The sequence below is a fragment of the Drosophila simulans genome, chromosome 3R (assembly GCF_016746395.2).
Source record: "Drosophila simulans strain w501 chromosome 3R, Prin_Dsim_3.1, whole genome shotgun sequence".
Taxonomy (NCBI): domain Eukaryota; kingdom Metazoa; phylum Arthropoda; class Insecta; order Diptera; family Drosophilidae; genus Drosophila; species Drosophila simulans.
In genome coordinates, this window is record NC_052523.2 from 13,516,981 (window position 1) to 13,530,521 (window position 13,541).

At 45.9% G+C, this 13,541-nt stretch overlaps 2 protein-coding genes across 3 annotated transcripts; one reads left to right on the top strand and one right to left on the bottom strand.

Moving 5' to 3' along the window:
• Positions 1-547: 547 nt before the first annotated feature.
• On the bottom strand, positions 548-5,432 carry LOC6728325 (chitin biosynthesis protein CHS5). The gene is made up of 3 exons (XM_002103638.4): positions 4,990-5,432; positions 2,310-2,645; positions 548-2,252 (listed from the first exon to the last, which is right to left on the bottom strand). Exons 1-3 carry the CDS (start codon positions 5,114-5,116, stop codon positions 877-879), a joined length of 1,839 nt encoding a protein of 612 aa, XP_002103674.1. The 5' UTR covers positions 5,117-5,432; the 3' UTR covers positions 548-876.
• Positions 5,433-9,526: 4,094 nt separating this feature from the next.
• LOC6728326 (lipase 3) lies at positions 9,527-13,402 on the top strand. Of its 2 annotated transcripts, none has more exons than XM_016176837.2 (3): positions 9,527-10,106; positions 11,817-11,986; positions 12,290-13,402. In XM_016176837.2, exons 1-3 carry the CDS (start codon positions 10,041-10,043, stop codon positions 13,230-13,232), a joined length of 1,179 nt encoding a protein of 392 aa, XP_016034961.1. In that variant the 5' UTR covers positions 9,527-10,040; the 3' UTR covers positions 13,233-13,402. The 2 variants fall into 2 exon arrangements, with proteins under 2 accessions (XP_016034961.1, XP_002103675.1); XM_002103639.4 differs by lacking the exon at positions 9,527-10,106 and adding an exon at positions 11,168-11,542.
• The last annotated feature ends 139 nt before the right edge of the window (positions 13,403-13,541 follow it).

Sequence of the window (13,541 nt, forward strand, 5' to 3'; positions counted from 1 at the left end):
TGGGACTTGGGAGGGGGACTGACTTCAAAGCAATCACACATTAAATATTTTTCCAATGCATAATGCAACAGTTTTCCAATAGGTAGTTGTGGACATACAAGTATGCACCTTGTAACTCGGAGGCTAAACTACGAAACTTAACTGCCTTGGTAGTCCCAGAAAACTAGCTTTTTCACTAATTGGCCATCACTTACACAGTTAATATACATGGCATTGTTTTTTGGCTTAAGTTTTATGACATGCCAAAATGGCAATAACTTTTGCAGAATATTTCCGTTAAACTGTTGCTAAAGCCAACCAAGTAAGAGCCTTGCAAAAATCAAGATTTTTCTAACTGCAGGCTTCATTCAATGAATGAATATCTATCTTAATTTATAGTCGGCATAAATGTAATCCAACAAAAAAAGATTCTGTTTCTATGCGTAGGACTATGAATGAACTGCATAGGTATACATTTTGTGAATATTCAGTGGATCTTGATGATCATTCACTCAGCCCAAAAATATGCAACAGACTTTAGGAAAACCGCCCAAAATATATTCCACACTTTGACCAATCGAAAATATTTATTCTGACTTCCCATCAGACACAATAAAAAAGAGCTTAACTCTATAAAAAAGTCTAGGTATAAATATTTTTTGTCGAACTTTTGCAAATTCTTAGTGGCTAAAGTGCATTTAAAATTAAACAGTATGGCAAATGCTTTCGTTTCAATTCGAGTTTTCGTTTGCTTAGCTTGCAGCTGTTCTCAGTCAACAATTTAGTAACCAAAATGAACATCCGGCCAAAGAAACAGCCTGAAGTATTTATCGAAATCTCAAAGTTAATAAATATTTACAGGGCACCATGGTGTCGGCATCATGGTGCTGAGAGAGTCTACAGGCATTCGTCGGTCTCCTCGTTGCCCATCGGCAGAATGACGGGCGACGAGAGATCCACATCGAGCAGCTTCATCTGGACATTGTCCTCTTCCTGAATGTCCTTGCCCAAACGCTGTTCCTGCATCTCAATGTCCAAGGTGCCGTGCTGCCGTTGGAAAGAAACCACGAAGATGACCAGCGAGGCCACGATGAAGATCACTGCGGTGCCGGAGCACAGGGCTATGATCAGGGTGGACCGGTAGTTGGTGGCTCCGGACAGCTGGGCCGAATGTTCATCAGCCGAGTTGCTATCGAAGGTCTGACCAGCATCGTGTGGGGGATAGGAGACCAGCGGAGTGGCGGTGCTGTCGTCGGAAGAGGACTTTGTCTCATCCACAACGGGCTCGTTTTGCTCCTCCGAGGAGTCGTCATCCGCTACTGCTTTCTCAGTTGGTTTTTCATCCGATTCGGAGCTATCCCTTTCTACCGTGGATTCATCATCTCCTTTTGGAAAGATCAATTCTTTGATTGGTTCCTCGGTGGGACTTGCTTCACGGTTGGACTCGGAAACTGCCTGGACTGTTTGTTCCTTTAGATGCTCCTGTTGAACTGAAACATCTTCCTGGGGTTCCTGCTCCTCAGCAATCTTGGCAGCTTCTGTGATAGCTTCTACTGTTGTTTCAGCAACGTTTACTTCATCTTGTGCATCATCAGAATCCGCTGCCACCACAGTTGCTTCTACAGAAGGAGTGTTGACCTCCACTTGCTCCTCTATTTCCGCCTTGGCCTCAGCTTCCGCCTTTTTCTCGATCTCCTCATAGCGTTCGGTAGCTGATTTAGTCGGTTCCACGGTGATCAAGGGACCTGCCGTGGTTGACGTTTTGGCTGGAGCCTCCTCACCTTCAATGGTGTTCTCATTGATCTCATTCAGGTTGTCGTCGTGCTCTTCAAATTTACGTTCATCGCGAACAGTCTGGGGTTCCTCGGAAGGCTCAGAGTGTGGTTGCTCAGACACCTCAGGTGCAATTTCAACGGGAGATGTGTCCTCAACGCCTTGTTTCTTGGTGACTTGGTGCTTGGGCTCCTCATATACTGGTACTATAGTACTTTCATCATCTTCGAATTTCTCGTGCTCCTGCTCCAAAGCCAGAAGGTTCGTTTTGGTGATCGGTTGCTCAGTGATGGCCTTGTCTTCGTTAAGAATCACGGAAACCAGGTCACTGGTCACGCTGGGTAATGGTCTGATGTGGCTCTCTAATTGCTCACTGGAAACGGCAATGTTATCCGTAACTGTCTCCGCTTCATCTTGATTCTCCAAGCGATCCTCATCGATTGTCTTTGACTCCTCTTCAGCATCCAGGGTTTTGGGCTCCCGAGCACTTTGAACAGCAACTGCGAAAATAATAAATTTAGTTACTTTTTTCCAACTGAAGAATTAATATTACTCACTTTTAATTTCATGATTTTCAAGTGCAGCTTCCGCCACTTTTTGAACTTCCTCGATGATTGGTTCCACCGGAGAAGGAGCATCTTCCACCTCGCTGTTCACGTCGTTCTTTATATCCTGCTCCAGATTTCCGCCGTAAACCGATACAAAATTGTCAGTAGCCTCTACAGGATCTACAGGATTAGATTCTGCTACTTTAAGTTCCAAGACAGGATGGGCAGTAGATGTTTCGTTTTTGATAATTGGTTCTGGTGTTGGTGAAGTCTCCTCCGACTGGATGGGTAGTATTGTGGTACCCTCCACATCGTCCACTTCTGCAGGCAGTGAGGTTGACTCGACTAAAACGAGAAAATATGGAAAACAGTTAAGATTTATAATACATTTTATTTTTTGTTGTTTGTTTTGTTTAGCCAGTACACAAACCCCATGTAATGGTAATGTAAGATGTAGAAGAATAGTAAGCTAAATGTAAAATGTCAATAAAATGTAAAATATTGCAGATCAGCCTAATTCTTTAAAAAAAGCGTATTAAAATTAAAAAAATATTAAAATATAATAAGGAACACAAAATATTCGCTCTGCGAAAATTTAATTGTTATCACAGGCGTTTGGTTTTTGATATTTGTTAAATAACAATCTTTGGTTTTTAACAAGAATTAATTATGACCCTTTAAACAAAGTATGAATATTACTGCAGCATTGTGAATCAAAACTTCGTGATGGACTTTCTGAATAATTAAGTTTACATCGATGACTAGGCTCGGCTTTCTCCAAAGAAACTGAGAACACGTCGCAAGTACTTAACCAGAAATGGAAATAGGCTTGGAAAATATTGAGAGCTCCTCCCTAACTTTCCCCCAAAAAATATCAGAATGCATTTAAAAGCGGAAATTAATAAAATGTATTTTCGAACGATGTTAATGGACGAACCGCTACATTGATAAACCTCCCATTTAACGCGCTAATAAACAAATATTACAGCCATATTCCACACGAGTGCCATTAGGCCTTTTCGATGGATTCTTAATGCTTTGTAGATGGGCATCTTGCTGGATATTATCCATTACATATGTACATATGAGCCGCAACATCGATACGGCCCATTCATAGCCACATCAAGGCGGCTATCATCGCTGTCATCGGTGCATATTTTCTCACACATTCATTCACAACTGGGTCCCAGGTCGAGATTCCCCCGCCTGGTAGCCAAACGCAACTCGATCAACCCGAATTCTCCTCCAGAGACACATGTACATATGCACGCCCGCGTCCCATTACTCAAAATGCATGGCCACTTGGACGGATGAGAAAGGAGGAGGAGTAGGATGGAGGTCGGAGTGATTAAAATTCCAGACACACGCAGCAGACACCAAGCAACAAATCGAGGAATCCCAAATTAGTAACCAAATAAACAAACCAACGAGACCGGGCAACCCGCCCAGCCTGTCGCATTGTGTGCCTATAAAGTAGCTGACTTATTTATGAGGGGACATCTATTCCATTCCCCTGCCCCCCCATCCAGTGAATCCCTGTCCCTAAGATGCAACTCGTTTCGTGGAAAATCGGAATTATTAGATGCTCTGCATGAGATATGCATGGGCGGTCGGTCCATGCCCATGCCCATGACCAATTTCCATTCCAAATCCCTTGGGAACGCATCGAATGCCCAAGAACAACAAATAGCTACAATGGCAGCAGAAACTGTCTTTGGGTCTTAAAATGGGACAAAGCATGCCGCACAAACGAAAACAAAGAGGCGGCCAAATGAGGAAAATGGCATTTAAAGGAAAAATACAAGCATAAATCGATTTTCTTTTCGAGTTGTCTACGCAGTTTGCCGCAGTTGCAGTTCCAGATGGTAGATACAGATGTACGATAGACATATATATTCGGCTAGATGTAGGCCAGTGTCAGCTGTCAGTTCCTTTAATTCGGGATGGGTGTGCCCAAGGAATTATGTTTCGTGCTATTTAAGTGAGAGAAATTACATGTCCAACACATAACATATAACACACAGCATGGCAACACGCCATATGATCAATGATCCTTTAATTTCGAGCTGTGTCCGTTGATAATTTAATAATGCGATATGGGTTTGTTCACCCCAGACTACGGAAACTTTATTGCCGCTACCCAATTCCCATTAAACTCTCCCTCGAGTTTATCCCCCAGCCCACAAGGGGCAACGATATCTTCTCCTTATCGCGCAATTTGAAGTGTTTGACCGCCTCAATTGGCCTGTTACCAAACATTATTGAACTTTCGCACGCTGCCTGCATGAGCATGAAATGCAGCTGCCGATGGGCATGGGTTATGGTATCCATAAGTACACCAACTATGACACCCAAGTGCCACCGTTTGGTGTTTTTTTCTTTGCAAATGGGTGCTCTCTTCCGCGGCACTGGCATAATTACGCTCGTTTTGAATTATGCCAAGCAAAAGCGCAGCAGGCAAGGAAAATCGCCATAAAGCCAAACCGCATCATAAGAAGACGAGGAGGAGACCCCCAGATATGTATATAAGTCAAAGGCCTGATGCGACCGCAGCAGCCACCAGCCACTGCAAGTGATTACGACAATCACGATGATGGGGCCTGCGATGGAGATACCGCTCCACAGCTCCGTGGCGTGTCTCAGTGGAGATATACCCACTACACTCACTATATTCATACTCCATACTCACTTGGCTGAGCCGAGCACGATGCCAGCAGGCAGAAGAAGACGATCACGCAGAGCAGCGATCCCGGTTGCAGATGCAGCCTCTTTCTGGAGGAGCAGCTGCTGGCGCGGCTCTTAGAAATACTGGCCATATTGAGTGACTGATTGATTAGGTTGTCGCTCCCAGTTTGACGGGCCCGAAATCAACTGGCCAACACGCACACACACACACGCACGCACAAGGCACAGCAAGACTATCAAGCGCACACAGATACTAAAAACACCGGGATGTGTAGATAAGGAATACAGCTGCAGTCGCCGGTTCTCGAGACTTTCAGCTGTTGCTATAACTTCGATTTAACTCCGGTTTTCTCGGGGTTTATTCACTACTCATCCGACTACCACGCACCACGACCGAACGCGTTGGCCACTCGCAAAGAACTAAAGTTGAGAACGCGTGCGCTCTGGAATTTTGTGTTGCTGCTGCCGCTGTTGCTGCTGCTGCTGTTGCTGTTGTTGCTGCTGCTGCTGCGGCAGGCAATGCATGTGCTGCGCTCGTATATTGATGACGACGTCGGTCCCCGCTACCTACCCTACTTGCCCCTACCGCCGCCGGCAGATCCATCATATGCCTTTATTTGCTCTCGGGTAATAATAGGGCCTGGCAGGCAGGCGGCTTCTGCTTCTGCTGCTGCTGCAAGTAAGTGGGCTGCCCGGCCCTATAAACTCCAACTGCGCCTCCCCAAACACACACACACACACACATATGCACTCATGTTGGTCTGATAAGTGCAAGTGCCTAGCGCCGGCCCCAAGCCAAGGCAAACTGAAACCAACTTTTTGGCCTGGCTGTGGCCAGCAGCATCAGCAGCAGCACTTCACATCCACAGCGTCATCGTCATCGAGCCCCTCATTGTGAGAGTGGTTGGCAGCCAATTCGCCCGCAGGCGTTCTTCCCCCTCTTCCCTTCTCCTCCGGCTAAGGAAGTTGTTCAGGTCGGGTTTACCTAAGGCCCTGCGTCCATACCATCCCTATACCTATACATATACCTAGCCCCATCCCACTGCCCTCGGCCGGGCACTCTTATTGTTTATTTGGTACAATACAAGAGCTCCAACACAAAGGAGAGCAGGAACCATAAGGGCCGAGCTGGCTGGTCTAACCAAATATTGGATATCACTTGCACTCAATCGGAGCACGGATTTGGGACTTAATTGGAGCTGTAAAATAAATCGAATTTCAAAGGGAAATGATAAGATCGCCGAGGTAGCATGGGTCAGTCACTCAGAAGTGGAGGTAATCTATATTTGCTGACCGCAAGATAATCGTAACTTGACACACTGAACCACATTCTTAAATACATTTTTTGTGATATGAAAACTATAAAAATAGATAATTATATCAACTAAATTAATTAACCATCTTAAAGACCCCATAACTGACTACCATTTTAGCAGATGCAAACTCAATTGCTCTCATGGCGAATCAATATTTTCCTGGCTAATCATGACCAAACCAAACAGCTGACTCGAATTGATTTTCAGCCTCTCCAGTTTCTGTTTGTGAATGATTTGACTCGGCTGAGTTGGCCCAGTCTGACTCGGAGAGCAGCGCCAGAATCGAAGAGAGGTGGATTGCCACTCCAGCTTCTGAGAGCTGCGGACCACGGGGGTCTTTCCCGGCCAAGTGACTGAATGGATGATGGTCTGGTAGGTCGACCAACTACTTGCCGGCTACATGGATGTGTGTGGACATGGCTGGCTATATGGGTATGTCTGCCTGTCTAACAGAATGCCCAAACTTCTCGTACGCCCGTTGACAACGACATGGACCACAGGCGCTTTACCTACTCACATCTGTGCGCGCACATATTATACTAACTATATAGTTGTTTTGAGCTTTTCGTGTAGGCTTTCCCTGCAACATTTTCCATTACGTGATGTAGCCATTTCAATTTCAATGGGCTGGAGTCGCAGACGCTGGCCGGTCGGCCCACTGTTTATCTTTTATTGATTATGCCAGCAGGTAACCCCAGCCAAGTCGGGCCGGAAAATTTGCCTGATGTGAGTGAGTGAGCGAGCGCGCGCCTTCAGATTCAATTTAGTCGTTAAATATTTAGATTTTGTTATTGCCATCGTGGCTCTGCGGTGGACGATGGACGATGGATGGTGGATGGTGGACAGTGGACGGGAACAGGAAGGAATCAATTGGTTTCCCTTTGAGTGACCACGCTTAGTCATGACGAAAACGACGGCACTTCCTCCTGAGGCCTCGCTGGGTTCCTTTTGTTGTCGTCGGAGTCGTGGGGAGGCGGCTTTTTGTTATTGAGATTTTCTTTGCAGTCTTATTTGTAGGCATTCGACTGTTTTTTACGACCGCCGATTGCCTTGTTTGTCCGGCTAGGCGGCAGTTGTAAATTTCCTACGCCTGTGAGTCAGGCAGGCGCGGGCCAAAGTCGGGTAATTAGCCATGGCCACTGACTCAGGTAGACTCTCCTTGGCATCGCCTCCTGGCCAAGGCCGTCCTCCGCTGCCTGGTTAGGGTTAGTTACGAACGCATCAAGAAGCCATTAGCAGGGGATTAGCGAGGTGATCTAACGGCTAACTGATCATCCATCCAACCCGTCACTTTGCCCAGGAGCTGGTGACAGTCATCGTCGGTCAGTGGGCCCACACAGCGAGAAATGGAACGGATATTTATGTGACTAATTTCCGTTTAAGTTACTAACATCTTCTTGCATGTTTCCCAGTATTACTGACCATTGTAATTGTATTATACACTAGAATTGATTTATTATCAATCTTTGCTCTGCTTACTTATGCTAAATATCAAAATAAATGTTGAAAATGTTATATTATTTTTGAAATAGTTGTTGAAGTAATTAAGTTAATTAATGGGAAATGGCTTTAAAATTAAATCGACTCCATTTTAAAATCACATTTCCTTCCACGCCGAGTTCAATCACCATTGAGATTTATGAGCCCAAGACGTCAACGCGGATGGCAGCGCATTGATGATAAGCGCCCTTTTCGGATTAGATAAACCTCGTTGGGTCGACCGGAAACCGGACCGGCAATTCCATAGGGACTGGTAAAGAAAGAGCAAAAAAATAAAAAGAAAACGCAACCGAATGCATATCAGAAAGCAGAGCACTTAAAGTGAAATGTCAGCTCATTGTTCGGCGGAAAAGCTAAACGCTCTTTGAATTGTGACCGACCGACACACACACAACCCATCCATCCGATCGTATGCATTATGCAGATCTTGTCCAGCTCCAGCTCCAGTTTCAAGTTCAATACAAAGTTCACACCACGCAGCTGTCAACAGTGAATGACTCTGCGGTCAACGAAAGTGATTTCGAATTCGGGGCATTGGTATTTGGATACTCTATCTGGTGTTGAGGTGTTTTTCATTTTGGGGAAGAAGATATATGAGAGTGGTTTTGGTGGGTGGAGGTTTACATATGATGGTTAAGATCTCATATTTAGTACACAACAGTTAGGGTTTCTGTCAATGTTTTTAAATTGAATCGGTTAATATCGTTAAACAGCTCCGTTACTTGCGGTTTAAGCACCGAGCTTAAAAAGGGAAATAAACATCTGAGTTGATTAAATGAAATATGAACTCATCGCATAATTACCGATGGTTATCCATACCTGTTTACATAATAACTTATAGCCTTTGATTGCATCACGCGACTATCACTTGTGCGGGCAAACATTCAGGCCCAAATAAACAAACAAATTTGGCAATGAAGTGCGACATGGAGTATGCATTATGGAGTGTTTAGGCCTCAATTACATAGAATCCATTAGCCGAATGCGAGATGGCACCAAGTGAGAAAGAAAGTCCCAAGAGGTGGAGATGCCTTCGCGTTGCCCCTGGCCCCATGGACCCAGTGCCGTTTGATTGCCCGCCTCAAGTGCCCCAAGTTTAATTGTCGAAACCAGTTAGCCAAACAGTTTACTTTATCCATGCGACAAAACACTGTCGCATGTGTCACAATAGGAATTAGCGTAAACTGTTTTAACGCCAAACAAATGGGCATTTGAGCTGTGAGCCATAATCATATGTACATATGAGCGACCCGCCTTGGGGTTTGCCCAACATGATGGTAGCGATGGGCTAGGTACCCTTTTTGGTCAAGGTAGTACAATTTAGTAGTGATGTACCCAAGAACAAGAGTACTAAAATTGTAATTAGTATAAGTAATCAAATGACATCATAGTACGCATGTATATAATTAGATGTTGTGAGTAGTACATATATAAATTAGATAGTCACATTTAGTAAACTATTATAATAGGTACTTAAAGAAATGTTATTCTGATAATGTACGATATCAGGTTTATTACTTAAATTGTACATTTTATGCACTATTATTATATTTATTTTATTTAAATTTCGGATTTAATTTATCAGAAGATGTAAAAGTTCTACGATTGTACTATCATATCATGAGTAAATATCCATCCATCATTGCTCGCTTAAGATAAGGTACTCCATGCCAAGTACCTACATGGGCAACACGGTACACTCGACTGTGTGTACCCCACAGCACTGGGTAATCGCTCGGCGGCTTGGTGGGTTGTCCAGTACGTGAGCCGCGGCCGGTGGGTCAATGCCGCCAGTGGGGCAGTGGAGCGGCAGAGGTCCATTGATGAAACGGAGTAGAAGCCGTGTGCACAGCAGTTGAGTTCAGTTCAGTACCAACCCCTTGCGCAGTTGTTGACGAGCTATTAAAAAGCGATATAAACAAACAGAAAGCTCTCCAGCGATCCGCTGCTGAATGAATGGTGAGAGCAGCGGCGGTTCGGCGGGCGATCCGTCGATTGTCTTTCAAGTGGGCAAACATAAACACCAGAAGACTATGGGCATCCAAGCCTATGCCTCACATGCACACATGTACCCACTACATGCATGTACATACATATGTACATATTTATGCCTTTTGGCAAGTAAGTGCGAGTACTTGGGCCAGACCAGGCCACATCCTAAATAAGCAGCCGCCGTTTTCATTAGGCAACAGGTTATTGCAATTCAGCGAAAAAAACAAAACAGCGACCGACGACAACAATGCGACGAAAAACCACGTCGCAGCCACAGTCAGAGCCAACAAAAAAAAATTGGTTAAAAAAGAAGGTAAGTAAGTAGCTCCCAAAAAATTATACACTGCTCGAAACCAATTGTCGCTTATGAATGCATTGTATGTGATGTGCATAACTTTCAACGGCACGTGAGCACATGCACATTGTTAAGCTTATTGGGAGTATTTATCATTGTTTATCATCCATCTTTTTGATGTGGCTTGAATGGCCAAGTGATGTTGGCCCTTTAACATTCTATGGTGCTGATCAGATGACAAAGCTGTGAGATGCCAAAGCTGTCAATCGGTGATGTGAATCATTTTCCTGGAATACAGATGGAGCTCTATAGCTCCCGAGTTTTGGCAAGCATAAATTAGGGTTATTGTTGAACAATTAAAGATATATCTTAAGATATATGTTTATTGAACTTCTGGTGGTAGAAACATGTTTTATCTTTTGTTATACAATACATTACTATATAGTACCATAAACTCTAGGACACATGATTCACGAAAGTTGAGCTCTATGTTGCCAAGCAGTCTTTGCGTTTTTTTTTCTATGCGACAAGGTCAATTTCACTTTCTTCAGTTATTGGGGGGGCTTACAATTTAATCTCATCTTGAGGTTGTTTCTGTGCCATTCGCCCACTGTACTTGCCGTTGACAGTTTTGGATAGCGTTCTCTCTTTCGCTAAGCTGTTATAATTGCTCAAATTGCCGTGGCAGCGTGCCAACTGATTGGATTTTTGTGGGGGTATGGCTTGGTGGTGGAGAAGGGTTGGGCAAATAGCTGAGGTGGGGGCGGTGGCGGCGGCAGGTGATATTACGCGCAGTGTATGCCGGCGGCCGATGCCGTGTCAGACTCTTGGATGCGCCGCTGCTCTGGGCGCTCAGGTAACCCGAGCCGAGCGACTGTGCCATTCCATGCAGGTGGCTCACCGGTTGGAGCTCTGCTCCGCCGCCAAGCCGCTCAAATGAGTGGCAAGCCCTGCGAGCGGCGGACGCATGCGCAGTCGATAAAGCACATTCGGATCGAACACTAGCTGGCGGAGCAGCCGGAGACGAGGAAACGGCACTTCGATTGCAATTCCCATTCATATCCATTCAGACGGTTTTCAGTTTTCGGTTTTCGGTTTTGGTTTTGGCTTGGTTTCGTTTTCAGTTTGAGTTTCGGCGTTTTTGAAAGCTCTCTGCTGGCAGCGAAAGAAAGAAAGAAAGTGCTGTCTTTCGGTCTTAAAGCCGCCGATCCTTGGGCAGCTTTCGTTTTCATTTTCATTTTCGGTTTCGGTGCGATCGACTGCGAACCGGTTGGACTTCTGATCGGTTACCCAGTTACTTAATCCCAGCGTGCGTCGTTCATGTAACCATAATCCTGGTGACCACCACCATGCGACGGGAGCGAGTGGTGCTGCTGTGCCTGGCGCTGCTCGGATTGCAGCAGGTGTCCAGGGCCACTCTGCGTCAGTCGCGCGAAATCATCATCACAGATGCGGTAGGTGTTCCTGGCCAAGATCGTCGAGTGCAAATGCGAATGGTGATGAAGAGGGGCTGGATTAGGGGTAAGCCCCAGGTCGGCTCGCCAGCGGAATTCCTAATTAACCAAGTGTCACAACGCACGCGTCGCGTGGCCTCCAAATGTCAAGCGCCGAATGTGCCAACAATTTGTGTTTGCATTTCGGATTTTGGGCCGAGTGCCTTGCCCTCGCTTCCTGCCTCCAGTTTGGCTACCTGTTGCTCACCTGCTCGTTGTCTTTGGTCCGTTGCAGGTGCGGCGCATCCAGAACGACGGCTACAACGTGGAGCGCCACTCGGTGACGACGAAGGACGGATATGTGCTCACCCTGCACCGCATCCCGCAGGTGGATCCCGAACTGGGCAGTCTGCTGCGACGCCCTGTCGTCTTCCTGCTCTCCGGACTCTATGCCTCATCGGATGTGTGCGTAGTATAGTAAACCACATTCCTAATAGACACTTCCGCTTGCGGAAGATAAGAATCATTGGGAGAACCCAATGCTGATGTTGTATACACGAGTTCCCTATCCTTATACCTCCATGCAACTGTCCCATATCAGTTTAAAAGGAACCGGCCTTATTGTGAACTATTAATCACGATTATTTAGAAACAGATATCTTAGTGCTATGATCTGATTGGGAAACTCCGTAATTTATATATTTCAATAGCATTCCGTTCTTAAATAGTTAGTAACTGCAGACTCCAATATTGCTTTCTCCTTTTCAGGTGGCTGCTGAACGGCCGGGAGGACTCCTTAGCCTACCTTCTTTGGCGAGCAGGATACGATGTGTGGCTGGGAAACAATAGAGGCAACATCTACTGCCGGAAGAACATGTGGCGGAACACCACAGAGCGGGAGTTCTGGGACTTCAGCTGGCACGAGATGGGCGTCTACGACTTGCCTGCCCAGGTGGACTACGTGCTCCGGACAACCGGACAGAAGGCGATGCACTTCGTGGGCATCTCGCAGGGCGGCACCGTCTTCCTGGTCCTCAATTCAATAATGCCACAGTATAATGCCGTCTTCAAGAGCGCCACCCTGCTGGCCCCGGTCGCCTATGTGAGCAATACAAAGAGCGGGCTGGCCAAGGTCATTGGTCCAGTGCTCGGCACCCGGAACTATGTCTCTAAGATGCTCGAGGGCGTCGAGATGTTCTCCACGAACAAGTTCTTCAAGAAGTTCCTATCGATGACGTGTCTGGAGAACGAAAAGCCACTGGTCTGCATCAGTCGCCTGTGGCCAGCCGTTGGCTATGATACCCGATTCCTTAACAAGACGTTATTGCCCGACCTGATGGCCAACTTTCCGGCGGGCGGATCGGTGAAGCAGCTGATGCACTACTTCCAGGGCTATGTGTCCACCAGATTCCGGCAGTATGACTACGGTCCCGAGCGGAACTGGCTGCACTACCAGCAATTGGAGCCGCCGGAGTACGCGCTGGAGAACGTGTCCACTCCAGTTACGGTCTTCTTCTCGGAGAACGACTACATCGTGGCGCCGGCGGACATCTGGCGATTGCTCACCCGGTTGCCCAACGTGGAAGCCGTGTACAAGGTTCCCTGGAAGCGATGGAACCACTTTGACTTTATTTGCGGATTGGGGGTCAGGGAGTACATCTTCGACAACATTGTCCTCTCCATGAACCGCTACGAGCAGCGGCGACGCTGATGAAAGCCAGGATGTCGTAGGATGCAGGTGGATCACAGCCAGAACTATCACTAGTGCCAAAAACAAATTGTAGAATTACGAAACGGAGTCCGCGTTGAATCAGCTAGATCAACCATGGATATATGTACTGATTAATAAATAAATAATTTATAGTTTAGACCAAATAAAAATGCAAATCTTTTAATGGCTAAGAAGGCAACTCTTTTTTGGTATAATCATGAAAATAATTATTTGACAATTCGGTCCTAATCATTTTCTTGAGATACTTAATTATGACGACAAATTTAAGCTTCACTTTAACAACTCTTT